Below are 22,877 nucleotides of genomic sequence, written 5' to 3'. Positions count from 1 at the left end.
GTCAAGGTTGTATATTGTCACCTTGCTTATTTAACTTCTATGCAGAGTACATCATGAGGAACGCTGGGCTGGAAGAAGCACAAGCTGGAATCAAGATTGCTGGGAGAAATATCAATAACCTCAGATATGCAGATGACACTACCCTTATGGCAGAAAGTGAAGAGGAACTCAAAAGCCTCTTGATGAAAGTGAAAGAGGAGAGTGAAAAGGTTGGCTTGAAGCTCAACATTCAGAAAACAAAGATCATGGCATCTGGTCCCATCACTTCATGGGCAATAGATGGAAAAACAGTGGAAACAGTGTCAGACTTTATTTTTTGGGGCTCCAAAATCACTGTAGATGCTGATTGCAGCCATGAAATTAAAAGACGCTTGCTCCTTGGAAGGAAAGTTATGACCAACCTTGATAGTATATTAAAAAGCAGAGACATTACTTTGCCAACAAAGGTCCATCTAGTCAAGGCTATCGTTTTTCCCGTGGTCATGTATGGATGTGAGAGTTGGACTGTGAAGAAAGCTGATCGCCAAAGAATCGATGCTTTTGAACTGTGGTGCTGTAGAAGACTCTTGAGAGTCCCTTATACTGCAAGGAGATCCAACCAGTCCATTCTAAAGGAGATCAATCCTGGGTGTTCATTGGAAGGACTGATGCTAAAGCTGAAACTGCAATACTTTGGCCACCTCATGCGACGAGTTGACTCACTGGAAAAGACTCTGATGCTGGGAAAGGTTGGGGGCGGGAGGAGAAGGGGCCGACAGAGAATGAGATGGCTGGATGGCATCACCGACTCTGTGGACATGAGTTTGAGTGTACTCCGGGAGTTGGTGATGGACAGGGAGGCCTGGCGTGCTGTGATTCATGGGGTCGCGGAGAGTCAGACATGACTGAGCGACTGAACTGAACTGAACTGAAAGCAACTGTTATTATAACCCCACATATTTATCACTATTCCCCATGCTTTTGCGTCTCTTTAAATGTTTCTTCCAGATTAACCTGACAATCCACACACAGTAACACTTTCCAGTGTCAAGCACTATCTTGCAAGGTACAAGTGATAAAAAAACACATTTCGACCTGTTTCTCTCCGACCCTCTCTAGCAGTTTTACACGTGCACATGTCCATACTTTTGGTTGGGAGACTTGGACTGACAGAAACATACTGCAGACTATTGTGTATGAAATAGATAACGAATGAGGACCTACTGTATAGCACAGGGAATGCTACTCAACATTCTGCAATGGCCCATATGGGAAAGAATCTAAAATAGAGGCCACACACACACACACACAAAGAGGTGATACATACACACACACACACTAAAAAAGAGGCAATACACACACCCATACACACACACACAGATATAAAACACAGATACATTTGGCCATGGAATGACCTGAAATAGTGTTTCAATTTTCAAATAAATATAACTTCAACAGATTCCATATGATCTCTAAGCCTTGGTTTCTGTACTATGCTGACTTCATTAGGTGAATCTTGCAAATGAACAAAAGTATACTATGTGCTAGTATTTAGCACAGAAGTATTTTACTTAAGATAGGTTAAAAGTAAGAAAAGAGTTTCGATGGGGCAATGCAAAGGTGAGAAAGTCACAGCATCTCCCGTTTTCATGATCTTACATTACTCAGGGCTTACATTTCAAAATAATAATAGAAGACAGTACCTCAGAATCCCAAGGTGATTCTGTATCTTTCTCGACTCCCAGTCCTACGGCTGACATCATGTCTGTAAAATGCAGTCACAGATACATTAATGACAACAGTCACTACTATGAATTTTAAAGACACGTATAAGTCTATCTCTATCCACAAATATTCCCATAAAATAAAGCAGTGGAAATGAATTTCAGAGGGTTGAAGCATTTTCAGGAAGAAAAACGTGGTAGTAGGTGGGACACTTCTGAAGAAAAAGAGCAAAAGAAATGTACTTAAAATGAAATGGATATCGCATTTGGATCTATACCCTTTACATGTCTTTATATTTGCTTTTAAGTATAGAAAACATTCACAGGCATTCACTGACTTACCACTTCTATTATTTTTGTGTGCTCTATCAACAGAAGTCAAATTGTCATGATTTGCTTGCTCTTGGGGAGCCCTTTCAATCATATCAGCATCACTTTCTTTTTCAACAAGTTCTGGCTTTGTGGCTCCTTCCTGTAAAAACAAGACAACATAAAACAAAAACCCAGCTTCAGAAAACATATTCATTCGTTTGGTCCTTCACCCCGTCAGTGAGACGACAAACAATCACTGTGTCTACGACGTCCTGTAGGGTGTCCTGGGAGAAGTTAGAACTGTAAAGAAAAGAGGGATTCTGCTCTGTGTCTAGGCGAGGCAGAGACATATGGAAACAAACAAGAGCAGAAGAGTATCCTCCGACAGCTCTGAAGCTGAAGCGGACAGAGCACAGGAAGGCCACCAAGGAGAGAGGAGGCAGGTGTACCTGCAAGCTCAAGGACTGCTGTGACAAAGGGCTGTGTCTCAGAAGATGGAGAGTGCAGAGCGGGGGGCGGTGAGGGGCTTCTAGAAGGGCGGACCGAGCCAACACATGAGGTGCGCAACAACGTTAACAAGTCACGTGGAAAACCAGATCACAGGTACTGGGAACTGAATAGAGACAAAACTGGAGGACCAGGTTCAAACAGGAAAAAGCAAGTGTCATCTTCTTCCTTAGTGACAGGGATCTACTAAACAAGTAAAGGCATCACATCATCACAAACATATTTTGTTTTCGGTGGTGCCGAAACAAAATTTATTTAAATGACGGGAAAGACTGCACTGCACTAGGAAGTAGCAAGTTCAGTTTAGTTCAGTCGTTCAGTTGTGTCCGATTCTCTGTGACCCCATGGACTGCAGCACGCCAGGCCTCCCTGACCATCGCAAACTCCCAAAGTTTACTCAAACTCAGGTCCGTTGAGTCGGTGATGCCATCCAACCATCTCATCCTCTGTCGTCCCCTTCTCTTCCTGCCTTCAATCTTTCCCAGCATCAGGGTCTTTCCGAATGAGTCAGCTCTTCGCATCAGGTGGCCAAAGTTTCAGCTTCAGCCTCAGTCCTTCCAATGAATATTCGGGACTGATTTCGTTTTGGATGGACTTGTTGGATCTCCTTGCAGTTCACGGGACTCTCAAGAGTCTTCTCCAATACCACAGTTCAAAAGCATCAATTCTTTGGCGCTCAGCTGTCTTTATAGTCCAACTCTCATATCCATACGTGACTACTGGAAAAATCATAGCTTTGATTAGACAGACTTTTGTTGGCCAAGTAATGTCTCTGCTTTTTAATGTGCTGTCTAGATTGGTCATAACTTTTCTTCCAGCGAGCAAGTGTCTTTTAATTTCATGGCTGCACTCACCATCTCCAGTGATTTTGGAGCCCAAGAAAATATAGCCTGTCATTGTTTCCTCTGTTTCCCCATCTATTCCCCATGAAGAGTTGGGACCGGATGCCATGATCTTAGTTTTCTGAATGTCGAGTTTTAAGCCAGCTTTTTCACTCTCCATTTTCACTTTCATCAAGACGATTTTCAGTTCCTCTTTGCCTTCTGCCATAAGGGTGGTGTCATCTGCATATCTGAAGTTATTCAGATTTCTCCTGGCAATCTTGATTCCAGCTTGTGTTTCATCCAGCCCAGAGTTTCTCATGATGTACTACTCTGCGTATAAGTTAAATAAGCAGGGTGACAATAAACAGCCTTGATGTACCCCTTTCCCGATTTGGATATTTGGCCTTGGAGTACAGAATGAAGCAGGGCAAAGGCTCATAGAGTTTTGCCAAGAGATTGCACTGGTCATATCTAACACCCTCTTCCAAGAACAGAAGAGAAGATTCTACACATGGACATCACCAGATGGTCAATACCGAAGTCAGGTTGATTATATTCTTTGCAGCCAAAGATGGAGAAGTTCTATACAGTCAGCAAAAACAAGACCGGGAGCTGACTGTGGCTCAGACCATGAACTCCTTAGAGCCAAATTCAGACTGAGATTGAAGGAAGTACAAAATATGACCGTATTTTACAGGAGAGCATTAAAAATACAATTTAAAAAAACCTATGAGCAATGCTCCAGAGTGGACAGTAAGCACACTAGACGCTGTACATCACCCAAAGTGTCCATGAAACTGGAATTAAAAAACAAATTTGACTTTAAAAACAGACAAATAAAAAGGGTAACAGTCATTCTAAAACAAATTGCAGAGCCAGGAGGAATGAAAAGATTGACAAGTTTATTTTACAAAGGTTACTCTGGCACCAATGTAAAAAAGAACTTCAGGGTAGCAAAACTAGAAAGGAATATTTCAAGATTATAGGGGAGATAGTGAGTTATGCTGATAAGATATGACAAGTGATAAGCAGGCAGAAAATACTGAACTTCCTGACTGACTGGAGGAGGTATTTTCAAGGAAGTTTGTCCAGGATTTTTCCTGATGTGATGCTGTCTACTAGGATGGGGAGGACAGATGAAGGGATAGCTTACAAAGAGTCAGGGATGAGGGAAGCGTCAGGGACAATGCCTTCAGTTTGGGGTGTAATAAATTATTTTGAGGCTTGCAAGGGACTCACAAGAAAGGAGTTGGGTAAATACATTTGAATTAGACATAGATAAACTTATTCAGGTAAAACATATACTGTAAAGGTAATTATTTGTAAAAGATACTAACCTGGCATAATTAATGCAAACCTAGGCAGAATTCTGAACTTTTGAAAATAAAACAATATCAGGGGAAGAAAGCTGTGAGGCTAATTGTCAATTATATATTTGAACATGTTTCAAGGATATAAAAATATACTGTTATAATTATATGCAAATACTCGTTTATCATATTACCATAATAAGCATTTTTAAGTTTAATGAAAAGGTTTAATTGTAAAACACCAATTCAAGATGCGAAAAGAAGACACTCTTTTAAAATTGACCTTAAAAGACAAGTTTTAATTTGTCGAAGAGAAATGCTTATGTGAGGATGGAATTATGAGGCAGTTTAAAGTACTACTATGACATAAGAAAGAAATAGAAAGCCTATTTGAAAAGATCCCATTCAAAATGGAGGGAGAAATCAAAAGCTTTACAGACAAAGCAAAAGTTAAGAGAACTGAGCACCGCCAAACCAGCCTTTGTGGCTCAGCTGGTAAAGAATCTGTCTGCAATGCGGGAGACCTTGGTTCAATCCCTGGGTTGGGAAGATCCCCTGGAGAAGAGAAAGGCTGCCCACTCCAGTATTCTTGTCTAGAGGATTCCATGGACAGTCCATGGGGTCACAAAGAGTCGGACACGACTGTGTGACTTTCACTTTCACACCAGCCTCACAACAAACACTAAAGGGATTTATAGCCAGTAAACACAAGAGAAAGGAAAGACCTACAAAAGCAAACCCAAAACAATTCAGAAAATGTCAACAGGAACACATATATTGATTATTACTTTAATGTAAGTGGATTCAACGCACAAACCAAAAGATACAGAAGAGCTGAATGAATACAAAAACGACAGCCAAATATATACTGTCCACAAGAGACCCGCTTCAGACCTAGAGACACATACAGACCAAAAGTAAATGGATGGAAAAAGATATTCCATTTGAATGGTAACCAAAAGAAAGCCAGTGTGGCAATCCTTATTTCACACAAAATAGACTTTCAAATAAAGAATATTATAAGAGACAAAGAAGGACACTACATAATGACCAAAGGATCAATCCAAGAAGAAGACATAACAACTGGAAATATTTATGCCCCCAACATAGAAGCACCTCAATACACAAGGCAAACACTAACAGGCATAAGAGGGGAATTCAATAGCAACCCAGTCATAGTGGGGCACTTTAACACCCCCCTTACACCAATGGACAGATCATCCAAACAGAGAATCAATAAGGAAACCCACAACTTCAATGAAACATTAGACCCAATGGACCTAACTGATATCTTCACGACTTTCCATCCAAATGCAGAAGAATACACTTTGTTCTCAACTGCACATGGAACATTCTCCAGGATAGACTGCATCTTGGGCCACAAATCAAGTCTCAGGAAATTTTAAAACCTGAATATATCATGTATCTTCTCTGGCCACAACACTATGAGACCAGAGATCAACTACAAGAAAAAAACGGCAAAAAACACAATCTCATGGAGATTAAACAATTCATTACTAAATAACGAAAAGGTTATTGAAGAAATAAGAAGGGAAATCAAAAGATTCTTAGAAACAAATGACAAGAAAAACATGACCACCCAAAACCTATGGGATTCAGTAAAAGCACTTCTAAGATCAACCTAGATAGTATATTAGAAAGCAGAGACATTACTTTGCCAACCAAGGTCTGTCTAGTCAAGGCTATGGTTTTTCCCGTGGTCATGTATGGATGTGAGAGTTGGACTGTGAAGAAGGCTGATCGCCGAAGAATTGATGCTTTTGAACTGTGGTGCTGGAGAAGACTCTTGGGAGTCCCTTGGACTGCAAGGAGATCCAATCAGTCCATTCTAGAGGAGATCAATCCTGTGTGTTCATTGGAAGGACTGATGCTAAAGCTGAAACTCCAATACTTTGGCCACCTCATGCGACGAGTTGACTCACTGGAAAAGATTCTGATGCTGGGAAGAATTGGGGGCGGGAGCATATTTTATATGCTTTTATTAATATATAAATTATGCATCTATAATGTTCTTCAAGTTTTATGAAAATATCAGCATACATTTATATAAAACATATTTAAGACAGAGCAAATTCATGTCAATGTATGGCAAAACCAACCTATATAATATTGTAAAGTAATTTGCCTCCAATAAAAAATAAACTAATTACTTAAAAAAAAAAAGACAGAGGCTTTGGTTCATAATATAGCCCTTGTATACCGATCTGTATTACTCTGAAAGCTTTTGTTTATAAACACTACTGCATTAGAATTGAATTTTGCCACTATAAACAATGTCACTCAACTGGACCCACATGGTCATCATTCAGTACCTAAATGTTGTAAAGTATTACCTGAGAGAGAGAAAAATTGATTAACAACTATTTTTAACTATTCACTGGGAATCGAACTGGTAATCAAAATTCTGAGGAGGACATATGGCTTGAAAAGAAACATTTAATGGAACACAAGATGGGGCTAAAAACGTCAAAAATTTTAACCTAAATTTCTCATCTCACAATTGGTGGACACTGAAAAAAATACTGCAACCCTTTACTTTTCACGTGTTTCTTCTTTAATTCCTTGTTATGCAGCACCTCCTTCCTCAACATAACTCAACTGAACTATGTTACCTGTAACATTATATATGATACCATTTGTCTCTTCATTTATTCACATTCAAAAACTATTAACATGGTTCTTACACTCGAGTCCTATGCTACATGCTCCAGGAGATGCACAATTGTTTCCTGAACTCCACTAGCTTACACTGATACGGGGCTGTAAGATGAAAACTTAAATCACAGTAATAGAAAATGTCTGAAATCTGAAGTTTTAGAATGTGACACAAGGACTTGGAGTAGGTTTTTTTTAAACTACAATAGAAAAAAAAATCTCAAGTTGTAAGTTTTATCTTATAGTTACTAAAAGTCTCAGCTTTTATGAAGTGAAAGTCACTCAGTCGTGTCCGACTATTTGCAACGCCAAGGAGTATACGGTCCATGGCATTCTCCAGGCCAGAATACTGGAGTGGGTAGCTGTTTCCTTCTCCAGGGGATCTTCCCATGCCAGGGATTGAACCCGGGACTCCCGCATTGTAGGCATATTCTTTACTGTCTGAGCCACAAGAGAAGCTGCTTCTATAGCTGGTGATTATTTTAGGCAAACATGTATTCTTCAGTGAGATGAAGAACTGTGAATATACTCTTAATGGAATTCTTGAGAAAACACAGTGGAATCCCTTTATAATATGGATTTTGCAGAAACAGAATTTAAATTTCTAAATCTCCATAATTTCAACTTTTATTTTAGTCTTAATGTAGAGCCACGACAGAAACAGAGAAAGACAAAAAAAAAAAAAAGGCCCTCCTAACAACTCTAAGACGGAGAAGGCAATGGCAAGTCACTCCAGTACTCTTGCCTGGAAAATCCCATGGATGGAGGAGCCTGGTGGGCTGAAGTCCATGGGGTCGCTAAGCGTCAGATGCGACTGAGCGACTTCACTTTCACTTTTCACTTTCATACATTGGAGAAGGAAATGGCAACACACTCCAGTGTTCTTGCCAGGAGAATCTCAGGGACGGGAGAGCCTTGTGGGCTTCCGTCTATGGGGTCACACAGAGTCGGACACGACTGAAGTGACTTAGCAGCAGCAGCAACAACTCTAAGAAACCAAAATAAAGTCCGGGGGTCACGGGTAGGGGGCAAAACTAGATGATATATGCTATATAGATTTGGAACTGAAAGGCTCCAGGAAGATTCCAAGATTATTAAAATAAGTAATTATATCCACTAAAGATATCATTATGAGTATTGCAAAAGTCATGTCCTTATCGTTTAAAATTCACAGGACGACTCTTTATCCTTGACCAAAATTCCTATTTCCTTTATTGTGGGAAAACCTTTCCCAATACTGTTTTCCTGTCACTCTATATTTTCCAGCCCCTTGTTTTCTTCACCCCTCCTTCAGTATTTACCAAAGTTAAAAATTAAAAAAATCAACTAGTCATATTTTTATAGAATAGTTTGCTCTGAAGGACTTTCCATTACAAACTAAAACAGTAAGACGGACACCACTGCCGAATTTAAGAGTAAATACTACATGAAACTAAATTCAGAACATGAAAAGTAACTTCACAAGAGTGCACTTTACCTTGGTTTCAAAATCTAAGACTTCATCATCTGATGTAAGCCGTGAACCAACACGAGGTTTGCTGGAAAGCCTTTAGAGCAAAAACATACAACAAAAATGAGTGAGTTCATTTCTTTAAACGAAAAAAAAAAAAAAAGCAAGTCTGGCTAACTATGTAGTAAACAAAGTTTCTTGACATAATTAATATTTGGCCTGCTTTAAAACATTTTAAGATATTTTGACGTGGACCATCTTTAAAGTCTTCATTGAATTTCTTGCCATGTTGCTTCTGTTTTATGTTTTGGCTTTTTGACCCCAAGGCATGTGGGATCTCGGCTCCACTGACAGGAGATTGAACCCACACCACCTGCATTGAAAGGAGAAGTCTTATTAAACATCTTATCTCTGCACCCCCAGAGAAGTCTCCAAAACAGATTTTAGTTACCTATTTCTACTTCCATCTCTCCCAGCCTAGGACATATGTAGGTTTAAGACTCATTCTTAGTTTCCATAACAAAGACTGACAGCCAATATATTGGCTGCTGCTGCTGCTGCTAAGTCGCTCCAGTCGTGTCCAACTCTGTGCGACCCCATAGACGGCAGCCCACCAGGCTCCACCATCCCTGGGATTATCCAGGCAAGAACACTGGAGTGGGTTGCAATTTCCTTCTCCAATATATTGGCAGAGCCTGAAAATAATATGTTTTCACCAAGTCCTAATAGCTGAACTGAAAATCTAATTGATGGACTGACATAACTTTTGCTTGCCCAAAGTGGAATAAACCTGATGACTTAAAGCAGGAGGATATGCTGCTCCTTCTCCATTGTCTGTCCCTGGTTCAGAGACTAATCTGCGTCCATCAAGAATGGCAGTCTTGGTCCTTCAGCAGGGAAATCACTTATGGAGAAGGCCCCATTCCTCTCCTTTACTGTAGAGGGAGTACAGGAGTGCCCCGCAATGTCTGAAACTTAAAATGGACACAAGTCAAAGAACTAATTTATGTTTCACTGATATGCTGCACGGGTACCTCTCAGTCTCTGCTGAGGGACACGAGCATGGATGTTGCAGCCAGGCAGGCCAGCTGTCAAATCACAGGTCAACTCATTTTAACCATGGAATCATGGGTCAATTCATCAACCTCCCCGAACCACAGTTGCTAATTAAGTAAAAGTAGGACACAGTTACTTTCCAAAGCTGTTCCGATGACTCCATGCGGTCACAAATGGTAAGCACATAATGCAGTCTCTAACCCAGGGTAGAACACTCAGCAAACATCAGCTTCTCTTCTCTGCGTGTTCTCTTAGTAACACATGCAATTTTTAAAAATCTGTCAAATCCTACCTGCTTAAACAATCTTCTTCAGAACTCTTATCCACTATTAAAGAAAAAGGTAAGACACATTTTAAATCAACAAAAGAAACATACAGACTATTAAAACCTCAAGACCGATGTTGTTTTTAAAAGTATTCCTTTAGGACCACACCTGGAGCCCACACTAGAGGGAATACTGATTGTACTACACTCATGGGCCATGAATGCCTAAGAACCATTCCTCTCCTTTACAGTCATCAAATGTAGAACCGAAAAACAGAGGACAGACCTGCTGTGGACAATGACCATAACCCTAACCAAACTCCAGGAGACGGACAGAAAATGACACAACACCATTAGAATCAGCACTGTCAACTGACAAGGGCACACGTGAACAGCACAGTGTTTCTGGACTCCCATTCCCTGAGCAGAGAACGGAGCCTGCAGGTGTCTTGCTGGGACATGACACAAATTCTCTGGCTCCTCAATTCAGGATGAAAACGCCCTATCACAAGGAAGCCTGGTCTACAGGCGCTGAACTTCAGAGCGTGGTAAAACATAGGAAACAAAGTCTTCCTGGCCCTCTTTCCGAATGTAATGCAGCTCACCCGGCTCTTCCGTCCATTCGATTCCCCAGGCAAGAATACTGGAGTGGGTTGCCATTTCCTTCTCCAGGGGATCTTCCCGATCCAGGGATCAAACCAGTATCTCAGGCATTGGCAGGCGGATTCTTTACTACTGAGCCCCCTGGGAAGCCCCCTTTGATGAGATAGAGGTCTACTAAGTTGAAAGGTGTTCTCAGACACCTCGTACAATGTGCGAGATGCCACATCGAGCGGACATAGTGGTGTTTTTGCTGATGTGAAGTGTTTGCACTCTTTTACTAGAATCTGCAGAGCCCCAAGTTGATCTTTTTGAAAATCTATTATGATACTCTTTTAAATAACGGCAACAGAACATGTTGTTCTTACAAAACTATACTATCATGACAGTTATCCAACACACAGAAGAAAACATCTGGGTCTAATAAAGTCAACTTATCTCACTCTTTTTGGATATGTAAGGAATAAAGTTGGTAATAGAGATCTTGTTGGTACAACAGGCAAAATAACCGGTGCTTCTCAACCTGGCATTGCTTTTCTGATCTGTAGTATTGGAAGGTTTATCTTTCGAAAGTAATCTCTTTCTGGTATGCTGCACACTGGCTCAGCATGGCAGTTCTTATTGTTTATCATTTCTTATCCTACCAGGAAGGGCCTATTGAGTGAGGTTCCCAGTTTAAACTATGGTAACTTTTTTAATGAGACTAATCATTACACAGTAACTAATAACCATTCATTCACTAAATGCAATCTATTTATAAAAATTAAAGTTCCACTTTTATAAGAAGTCCAATTTGCTATGATTATAGACCAAATATATATCATACTAACAAACATTTTTTCTAATTTACACCAAATCTAACACAGGGTTTTAGGGGCCGTGATTAAAAACATGGAATTCTTTCCAGACAATACTGTCTCTGATGTTAAATTACCTACAGTTAACTTCTTTAACAATTCTGAATACTAGACTATTAAGAAATTAATTTAAAAATAAAACACACATGCAATTTACACTAATTTTATCATAGTTCTTTTATTATTGAATCTTCCTCACTCCTACTTTATCTATGGTAGAATCACCAAGAGTAATTCATTATTATCAGATGACGTACCTGGGTTGCTCTTTTCGGGAGGAGTTTTAGGCCTCTTTTCTTTACATTCAGAGATTACTTTGCAAATGCTATGTGTTAAAAATGTGATAAATAATATTTTAACTCTAATATGAAAGATAACTAACAAATATGTTAAATTCTTAGATTATTTCAGACAGACCATGTCAGCGATAATGTCAAAACTACAACTGTGCATTACATTTCACGTTTCTAAGTTCTACAACATTTCACTCAGCATGGATTTAGAGGAGGAAGGAAAGGCAGAGGCAGCAGTCGTGCACTGAGGGCGATACAGCTCAGTGGATTCACTGGGTTTGGCTTGGCGCACGAACACCCTTTCAGACTCGCAAAGCCCCGCTCTGCAACCAGCTGCTCTGTGTTCCTGGAGAAGCTGCTTCTCTTGAGTTCAGAGTCTTCCTCTGCACAACCGGGATCCTACTGCCTTATTTCACAAGGGGATTAAGAGGACTCATTGAGGCAATATATCCCCAAATGCTTGCAGAGACAGCCAAAGAATGGAATAATTGGTTCTTGAACTTTATTGCTGGAACTACTTTGAAATCCCAAACAAAACCAATGTCTTTCTTCTATGTTTAGCATTCAAGGGTTGCAGGAAACTGTGACTAATTACGGTGATGAGTTGTTCTTTGTGGTTTGTTGCTTAGGGAATCTCGGCTCTTATATAATTGGTACCTAAATTTATTTATAAGGTATGAACTCACTACACTAGAGAACATAATTATCCCCCATTACTGCAGCTAATTACACCAAGTGCAGAAAACTAATCACAATCAAGACCTGGCCTGGACCACTACACACCCTTCTCTACCTACTCAAACTCTCAACCAGCAGATCTTTCTGACAATGATCATTAATCTCCATGTGCATCTCCGATTCACGTTAAAGACATAACCCTACTCTTACAATGGATGCTGGCAAGTCTTAGGCAGGGTTTACCTCTCTAAATTCCTCTCTGAACTAACTTATTTAAGATTTAAGGATTTCTGGTGAATGGGGCAGACTCAGAAAACATTTACGGTTGAAGCAAATAAATCCTTTGGAAGATTTTCATTATTACAGGAAACAGATCCCATGAGGGGGCCAACTGTAACCATGGAATCTCAGGCAAGCTGACACACACTACTCTGGGAAGGATGACAGGGAAGCTATGACCTAAGGAAAGGTGCCCTCACAGGATAGAAACTGTCTGCACCAAACAGACAACTCTCACTGGTCATGGAACAAGTAACAGTTTAAATTCTTTTGGTGCAGTTTAGTGAGAACTGGCATCTTAATATGAACACTTACATTTTAAAACCACTAATAATAGCATATTCTTCTGCAGTCCGTCCAAAGAGATCTCGAGAAAAGACGTCAGCACCTCGCTGAAGGAGAAGACGGACTACATCCATACATTCAGAATTGACAGCAAGCATAAGGGCGGTTCTAAAACAACAGAGAGACGACGTCACCCTCAGGAAGCTGAGTTAACCTCCAGAAACAGTTCATTTGATACACTTTACCAAGTTAACATCTTGCCTGTCCATGAAGAGCGGACCATTTACATTTTCAAGTGTACATCCTTGTAAATTACTTCCAAGGCTAAAATGAAGGGATGGAAAAGAAGCCTCCTGTCCCACTGCGATGGCACGTAGCAGCACTTACTATTTCAAAAGTCCCTGATGAGGACTCCCCTGGTGGACTAGGGGCTATGACTCCAGGCTCCCAATGCAGGGGGCCCAGGTTCCATCCCTGGACAGGGAACTTCATCCCACATGCTGCAACTGAGAGTTTCCACAGCTAAGACCCCACGCAGTCAAATAAATAAGTGCTTTTAAAAAATAGTAACAAAGACCTTGATGGACGAGAAACTATGCTGAGGTCGCTTATCTGAGGCAGGTGAGTATTTAAGGGACGAATCCCCCATTTCCTCCTTAGTCTGATACATTATACTTCAAAGTCAGCTACAGGTTGGGTTAAGCAAAGGCTATTTGCAGGCTTAAAACAAAAACATTAACAATAATGGAAATAAAAATAGTCACTGTGGCACTTATTGATGTGGACAAGCATGTGCTCTTCACTAAAGGAAATACTATATATACACACAGCCACTTTTGAAGGATGTGTTACTATTTGCCTTTTTGTGTAAGGAAACTTATTTGCTGATGATGAGTTATGTGCAGAAGGTCATAACCCTAACAGGTAGGAAAGCTAGGAGTTGAACCCAGTCTGAATCTAAAGCCCATCATTTTCATCTGCATCATCCACATCTGACTTATCGTTGTTAAAGGAACGGTTTATCCAATTAAACCTATCATTCTTCCTTCTACATTCATTGAAAATGAAAACATCAAGATGTACTTGAAATGAAAAAGGATAAAAACTGATGACCCCACAGTATCTGGGGACAGTGATTACTAATCACTGTTTTGTTGTTGTTTAGTCACTAAACTGTGAAGGACTTTTCTTCAATTTAATAACATCAGTATCTTTCAGAGAAAGTAACTGAAAGCAAAGAGTCACCCAAAAGACAAAATCAAGTCCTTTATGTTTAGTATGCATCTTTTAAGGAAAAATAGATATGAAGTAGAGGTGAAACAATCATTATAAAAGCATTAAGAAACTCGATACTGTCATAAGGTAAACTAAAAAGCAGAATCCATATTTTATAAAGCTAATGAAACTAGTATGAAATCCCTCAGCTACTCCAAGATCAACCAGAAACAGGAACAGGTTGCATATGACATCGCTCAATATTAAATAGGAATATGAATCCTGCTATATATTTCTGCTATATAGTTTTTCACGATTCCCAGTCAGAATAATTGATTTTCTACCTAACTGATGAAGTGTTGATCACAAATGAATCCTCTTATTAATTTAATCTTGATGTTAGCACCAGAGAACGGCACTAAGGTTTTTAAAAAGAAAAAGAACAACTGTACCTCTTCATGTTATCAACTGCATGTATATCTGCTTCTTTCTTTACTAAAAATTCCACTATTTGCTGTTTCCCTTCACTTATGCCAAATAAGAGTGGTGTGAGGTCATCCTGTAAAACGGGAAAAACCATTTCTAATGTACATAGTTAACTTATTTCTAAGCTGAACTGAAAATCATGCAACAGATTCTTTGAACTTAAACATACAATTCAGAAAGTAAAAAAAAAAAAAAAAAACGGGGGGAGCCCTTCCTCCTCATCCCCCGGGGCACCTTCTATCTCTTCAAGATGCTCCTCCTTCTGGCCTTCCCTGGGGGTCCAGGGGCTAAGACCTGAGCTCCCAAGGCAGGGGGTCCAGGTTCCATCCCTGGGCAGGGAACTAGATTCCACGTGCCGAAACTAAAGATCCCACGTGCCACAACTAAAGATCCCACGTGCCACAACTAGGCCCAGTGCAGCCAAATACGTCTCTTGAAAAAATAAATAATAAAATGCTCCTCCTCTACCTCTTCTAAAGATGAACCACAGAGTCATTCTCTAAACTCACTTTCAACGTTTACTGGTTCCAAGGATCTTTCCTTCTATCATAGTATTTATCAGGAATATTGTAGTATTTACTTGCTCTATTACTAGTCTCAACACTCCTCCAGAGAAAATCAATTAGCTACTAAATCAACTGCATATTTTAGGAACAGTGCTGAGGCAGGAATATATAATATTATCTGTAGCATGCATAACCTGTCCAAGGATGACCAAGAGTAACCTCAGGAGGTTACAGACATTCCAGTGGGAATATTATCCTCTACATGAACATGCAAAGAGAAAAGTTACTTTGTTTTTTTTTTTTTCTTCCAAAACACCAACTGTGGGCACCGTGTTTTTCGGCTTTCTCAGCAAAGTCTCCTGAAATTTAATCTTACTCGTTCTCCCTTGCTTGTTCCTTCCCCCGCCCTTAAGTTAAACTGACGGGTCAGCATTAGTTAGATGCCATTTTGACGCAGAACAACACCGCTTATCTTCAAAGACCTTTCTTGAGGACTCTCACATGATTACCTCCAGACCTCCAGGAGGAAGCTGCCTTAATCCCAGAGTTCTGGTCTCTGTCTTGCTTTACTGCTCTTCCTTAAAGATTACGAGGTGAGCTACCAATAAATATGCACTCAGCGTTTTCTCGGGGAGTTGCTCTTCCATGAACTCTCCCTGCGCTCTCTCATAATCCTGTGTGTTTGGGAGGCTCATTCAGTGTGAAACCGCCACAACCAACTTAAAAATTCTAATTTGAAAAATTCAATCCCATCCTTAAGAGATTCTTTTAAAATATGAAATCAATTATAGATTAACTAGACTGTCTTTAAAACCTTGAAAGAGTTATCAAAATAAACTATAAAACAAGAAATGGAAACTCAAATGCTTATGGAGGGAAAGCTGGTGACGTGAGTAAGTGAAAAAGCCAGGTGAGGCTGGCAAACCAGCGAACACATGCCTCGTACAGAAGGGGAGGCCACCACATGCAGACGAAACAGTAGAATGGGCTCAGCGGGCCCAGATTTTGTTCTCTGAGAAGCCTGAAATGCAGACTTCTGCATGAGGTTGCTAAATTTTTAATGCTGACTCAGTTTGTGGAGGTAGGTAAGCGAAACATATCCAAGGACCACATTTGGTCTCTAGCCCACTTGTGGTTTTACATTCTGCTGTTTCCAAACAGGTGGGTATAAAGCAAATATTTGTATGTGAAAGCTTTCCTTTTCTTAGTATCATGTGTTTCACAAGAAAAGTGGGTCTCAGTATGTAGTAAAAATTGCTCTGGACTCATAATTCTGTTAAAATAAATTTAAAAAACAAGACTCAAAATTCCCACTTGAAGAATGTTTCCACTGCTTGTTAAAACTACAATCTGTTTCTAGGATTCTCCCAGATTATTAACCAAATGGATAATGAGTTCCTGAGACTGCTGAAACTAAATGATTAAAACAATCCCCATCTGTACTAACTTCATGGGTTCTGATGTTTAAAGCTATCATCTTGCTTATGCCAGGGCTCAGCAAATCTAGCAGACTCACTGCAAGAGTCTGTCCTGCTGACACCAAAAGAAGGCTCGTGAATTACTGTTACTGCACTCAGGAAAACCCTGTTGGTAACAAACATCTGTTGACCTAATGACCTGGTTGATAACAGAAGGTGCAAAAGTCTTAAAGGGTCAGACTCCAGATGAAGTAACTTCGCCATGACCAAAGCTCTAAAGACTCTTGGCGTGTCACTGCATAATTAGTGGTTGGAAGGCAAAGGAGTTATATCATTCAAGCCAATAGATATTGTCAAAAATATTCCTTTTAACTTCTCCATCACAGAGGCAGAGGAAAAAGTCAGGCTAATATTGTTGCAGAGGAGGGAGCTGATGGAAGTAGCTGGCACTGATCAAACTCCAACTCTTCTATAGATTACTTATTTTTGAGATAGGTGCACTTAGAAATTATACTTAATCACTCCATAGTTCTTCACCAAGGATCGTATCAGAATCTCATGGAAATATTTCTAAAGACACACGTCCAGGCCTTCCTCGATTTATTCCATCAAAACCTTCAGGGAACAGCCTAGGCTTATAAATGTTTTTATAAGCTTTCCCAAGTGACTATGGTTTTCACCATCACATTCTAGCTGAGAATTAGCGCAGCAAACATTCCAGTCTCATCTCTCACCCACATGGCCAATTCCTTCTCTTACTTGAGGATTTGAAGAAAAAAGAAAAGCGTGAGACATAAGAGTCATCAAAACTGCATTAAATTTTACTGGGTAAATAGTGGTAGAATAGGGACTAATAAACACAAAAGGCAACCTGATCTCATTGTTTATAAACCCCTTACTTTCTATCCAGACCCAGATTGAGAGCAGAGTCTAGACTCCTATCTAACTGGGTGTTTCTGCCAGAACAGGATAATATTTCTGTTAAATATTTGTTCTTCTCTCTTCTTTCCAACTTAATCACCACCTTTTCACTGCTGATCTGATTTCTGCAGAGTCTTCCTAAAATTGATACCTAGGCAAGTCTCCAATTCACTCAATCTCTTTCTCAAAATAACAACTATTATCCCTGACACTGAAAAGCACCTTACCAAAATATATAAAGTGAAGGGGAAAAAAAAACAAAAACCAACAACTCAGGACTTCTGTGGTGGTCCAGTGTCTGGGTCTCAGTGCTCACAGTGTAGGGGGTCTGGGTTCCATCCCTGGTAGGGAACTAGATCCTGCATGCTGAAGCCAAGACCTCGCACAGCCAAATAAATATTGAAATAAATTAATTTTTAAAAAATTAGGTAAATTAAAAAAAACACAAAACCCTCTTCTTGGCATACCCCAACTGCCAAAATTCCACCTTAATCTGCATTTTTCACCTGCTTGCTCCTTTGCCTGTCCTTTTAGCCTCAGAAGCCTTGAGCAATGCGAGAGAAATCACTTTTATATAAATCATTTTTTCATAAAATTGGAATGTGTTAACAGCAGCAAGATTTCTATGATGTTGTCAAATGCGTGTTTGAATTTTAAGACAAAGTCTATTTCTAAGGCAAATTTTGCTTTACTGTGTTATTTTAGACTAATTAGAAAAAAAACTATTTTTTTTTCAGTAAGGGAAAAATACTTGGAAAACATTTTACCTTTAACAAGTGCAGTGTTATCACAGATATCTGCCATAAACACAAAAAAGAACGCTTTACTCTCTAATGCTTCTTGAGTAATATCGTGATTTAAAGTGACATGTTAGACAATCAAGTGCTTCCAAAGTATTTTCACTCAGGGAAGACTGGAGCTTCCAAACAATGAAAACTGAGCCCACCTGTGAGAGTGGGGGAGCTCTCTCTGCAGCTCCTGGCGGGGCTGCAGCCGCAGGAGAAAGAGCAGGAGGGGCAGCTTCACCATCACCAGCTCCCCTCACTCAGCTGCAACCCCACCGAGCAGCCTCCCAGGGCTGAGCGTGGGAGACCCGAGGTGTGTCCCTGGCAAGCCAAGTGGTCACCAGCACAAGTGACTGCCCTTGCTGGGTGTCACGTGATCTGAGCCACTTGACACGATCTCAGAACCGGGGTCCTAGAGGGCTCAGGGCTGCAGGCCCGTGCCTCCCCCGCCCACTTGCACCGCCCCAGCTTCCCCTGCTGGGTGCTGGGTCTCCTTCCTCCCACCCCCATCCCTCCCCAGGCAGCTGCACCCATTCCCTGAGCCCCTGGAAGCAGCCACCCACCACGTCACTGCACTCCCCCGAGGCCTTCATTTTCTGTTGGACTTGAGCCTACCACCCACTCCTGAGCACGTTCTAGTGGGAAAATCTTCCTTCTGGGGTAGAAGGGTGGCTGAGAAAGAGCACTTGGCCCTTTCTGTGGGCTCTGACATTTTCCACCCACCCCGACTTGGCTTTGGAGTTGTTTCCATGGTAACAGGGCCTGCTGGACACTACTCAGTCTACTTATTTACATATTGCTATCAGTAAAACACATCTAGTTTTAAAAAATGCTTGGCAAATATTTGGTCAGTAAAGTTAGTTGAGCTATACCTCGTTCCTGGTTTCTATATTGGCGTCATAGGAAAGCAGCTTTGCTGCAAGTGAGACATTCTGGTAAAGGACAGTGTAGTGGAGAGCGGTGTTGCCACAGATGTCCACCACATTCAGGTCGGCACCATGCTCCAGCAGAAGAGTCGCACACTCCTCCTGTTGGCATTCTATGGCCTGTCATTGTCGTTCCAAGAAAGAGTGTAAATTCTAGGAATTCAAAGGAAACAGTCCACAAGCTTCACCAGTTCCCTATAGTTCAATGACATAAATTCATTTTTAGTCTCAGTAGTTAAATCACATGCCCCTCACGGGGATATGGTTCGCTGCCCCATACCTTCATCAGCACGGTCTTGTTTTCAGTGTCACAGAGGTTCAGCAGGAATTTTCTCTCCAGGAGGAAAGCTACCACCGCTGCATGGCCATTGGCACAGGCCAAGTGGAGCGCCATCCTACGAGAGCAAGAGCAGTTTTCAGGAAACTGCCGTGTAACTGTTCCAAAACAAACAACTGTTCATGTGGTTGAAAACACTCAGCAGCATGGTACTCCCTTCCCTCTAAACAAATATTTCGTTTTCTTCTGGAGAAAGAGCAGCATATATTAGCTTTAGCTCCCCTTACACAGTAATGAAAGAACAGTCTACTTGAATGGAATGTGCAAGACCTGGAGACTCAACTCGACGTGGGTCTGACCTTGACTTTCACTCTGTCACTCAGTAGATGCCACTCAGCCTCTCTGTGCCTCAGTTTCCTCATCAGCAAAATGGAGAGAGAGTAGCAGTTATCTCACAGGACACCGCTGCGATGCCTCACTGAGATCCATGCACAGGGTTCAGAACGGTTCCTCGCACAGATAACAGCTAGTAACTGTTAAATTATATTACCATACTTACTACTGTTACTACTCTCTTACAAGGACAACATCTGAATGAAGTCAAAGGATATTACACCTCCTTTGCAGACCTGTTTTGAGGATTAGAGACAACACTGTACTTTGAGGATTCTAATATGCTCATTTTCTCACATTTGAACGTCTCTGACATTGGAATATAATTTAAAACTCACAGTCTTTACAACTATAAATTGTAGCATTTTTGTTTGTTCATTTCTCATTTTTCCTGTTGGTCTAATTCCCATGAGGTGTTTTCGCCTAAGGTTGCTTTAGAGATGATGTATGTTATATATTATGATATAAAACAGGTGCACAACACAGTGACCCACAATTGTGAAAGGTTAGACTGCATTAAAGTGACTATAAAATAGGAGCTATATTCCCCATGTTGGACAATATATCCTTGTAGCTTGCAGGATTTTAGTTCCCTCACCAGAGAGTGATCCCTGGGCCCAGAGCAGTGAGTCTTAACCACTGGACTGACAGGAAATTCCCAAGATTCCCTTGACTTTTGATAAGGCTGAAAGTTGTCACAGGATACCAATCCTCACACAAACTTCAAAATTAAATTGAAAACGACAATTTGTACCTGTGCCACATTCCTATTAGTGACAGAAAGATAAGCCCTGTCTGCTCATCCGACTTCCCTACAGATAGGTTGATCTACAGAGATTTTTAAATTTTTGGGGGTTGCTAATGGCAACCCTCTCCAGTATTCTGGCCTGGAGAATCCCATGGAGGGAGATGCCTGGTAGGCTACAGTCCATGGGGTCGCAAAGAGTCGGACATGACTGAGCTACTTCACTGCACTTAAATCAACTGTCAGATTCCTTTTTTCTTTTTGGTGCCCAAACCCAGGAAACTCAGGAATTCGTGCCTTTGAAATCATTCCGAGAAAGTCTCTGGGGTGGGATATATGTATACTTAGAACTGATTTATGATGTTGTACAGCAGAAACCAACACAACATGGTAAAGCAATTACCATCCAATTAAAAAAAAATATTAAGGTTAATAAACTGTAGAACCAGAAAAAAAAGAAGGTCTTTGTCAGCACACAGAAAATGTATAGATAGGAATTTCAGTTTTCTTCTGGTACTTTTCTCACCCTGTGTATTTAAAATTTTTGATCCATACTCCATGTGAAACTTTTTGGTGATATAAAAATGTAGTTGCTGCTGCTGCTGCTGCTGCTAAGTCACTTCAGTCGTGTCCGACTCTGTGTGACCCCATAGACAGAAGCCCACCAGGCTCCCCCGTCCCTGGGATTCTCCAGGCAAGAACACTGGAGTGGGTTGCCATTTCCTTCTCCAATGTGTGAAAGTGGAAAGTGAAAAGTGAAAGTGAAGTCGCTCAGTCGTGTCCGACCCTTAGCGACCCCACGGACTGCAGCCTACCAGGCTCCTCCATCCATGGGATTTTCCAGGCAAGAGTACTGGAGTGGCTTGCCATTGCCTTCTCCGAAAAATGTAGTTACTTTTCTCTAAATAGTTACCAGGTTATTTCTCCACCATCTACACATAATTTATCTTTTCTGATAGAAAACGTCATCCAGCAAATTTTAATATCTAAAAGGGTAAATCTTGTCTGCTATACAAACCTTTCAATTTCATCACAACAATTAAAGACAGTATGTATAACCCAAAATCTTTAAAACCACGATATGTTTATTTGGTTTAAATACGGAAAGATGATATATCCTAAGAAAAATGTCTTCCTATTCAAGGACACAGCCAGCTTCCTACTTCAAAGCGGTCTTCTAAGGTCCTTCAGCAAGGAACATAAACACATAAGTGTACACTGATAGAAAACGGATATTGTATTTGAAGCACTTTTAACTCAGAAGTTGACCTGTCATGGGGATTATTTTTCTCACTATGCAGTTTTCTGTAATATGTAACATTATGGTATAAAAATGTGTACATTAAAAATAAGATGCTGACAACATCAAAAATCTGTCCACTGCCAATATCCACAATGGACAATCCATGAAGAAAAGTTTTCATCAATCACATGAGAAAAACAATGTGCGAGCCAGGGAGTTCCAGAAGATTTTTTGAGGGCTACAGAACTGCGAGGAGGTCCAACCAGTCCATTCTAAAGAAGATCAACCCTGGGTGTTCATTGGAAGAACTGATGCTGAAGCTGAAACTCCAGTACTTTGGCCACCTCATGTGACGAGTTGACTCAGTGGAAAAAAAGTCTGATGCTGGGAGGGATCGGGGGTGGGATGAGACGGGGACGACAGAGAATGAGATGGCCGGATGGCATCACCGACTCGATGGACATGAGTTTGAGTGAATTCCGGGTGTTGGTGATGGACAAGGAGGCTTGGCGTGCTGTGATTCATGGGGTCGCAAATAGTCACGCACGACTGAGCGACTGAACTGACTGACTAACAGAACTTGAGCTCTCTTACTCATGAGTACATCATGTTAATGCATGCATAATGACAAATGAAGAGGAGGAGGAGGAAGAAGAAGAAACAAAGATGCTATTCATCTTTTATTTCAGTTCTGTGATTACTGACATTCAGTTAAATACCTTTAAAACGACCAGTAAAGTGCTCTCTAAGGGGAATTATAAGCGGGTCCGAAACCAGCTAAGGCTTTTCCAGCCTATCAAGTCTGTGGGGCGCTGGATCCCACAAACGTATCTGCGAGCCTTGGGAGGGAAACTCACAGGACGGACC

General features: G+C 40.8%; 2 protein-coding genes across 2 annotated transcripts in view; one reads left to right on the top strand and one right to left on the bottom strand.

Moving 5' to 3' along the window:
- The window catches only part of LOC148775501 (ninein-like protein), a 271,660-nt gene that overhangs the window by 146,683 nt on the left and 102,100 nt on the right, over positions 1-22,877 (top strand). The gene's annotated exons all lie outside the window — the stretch shown is intronic.
- The window catches only part of LOC129557777 (ankyrin repeat domain-containing protein 26-like), a 50,785-nt gene that overhangs the window by 27,858 nt on the left and 50 nt on the right, over positions 1-22,877 (bottom strand). The window contains 9 exon segments of the mRNA XM_088844338.1: positions 1,683-1,744; positions 2,046-2,175; positions 8,810-8,879; positions 10,131-10,164; positions 10,568-10,576; positions 11,818-11,885; positions 14,763-14,869; positions 19,299-19,472; positions 19,633-19,747. Coding sequence (XP_088700464.1) covers positions 1,683-1,744; positions 2,046-2,175; positions 8,810-8,879; positions 10,131-10,164; positions 10,568-10,576; positions 11,818-11,885; positions 14,763-14,869; positions 19,299-19,472; positions 19,633-19,747 — 769 coding nt within the window.

This window comes from Moschus berezovskii, chromosome 15, assembly GCF_049115385.1.
Source record: "Moschus berezovskii isolate FMDL1 chromosome 15, NW_MosBer_1.0, whole genome shotgun sequence".
NCBI classification, from domain to species: Eukaryota; Metazoa; Chordata; class Mammalia; order Artiodactyla; family Moschidae; genus Moschus; species Moschus berezovskii.
The sequence above is the reverse complement of the archived record's forward strand: the minus strand, read 5'-3'. Positions and strand labels throughout refer to the sequence as shown.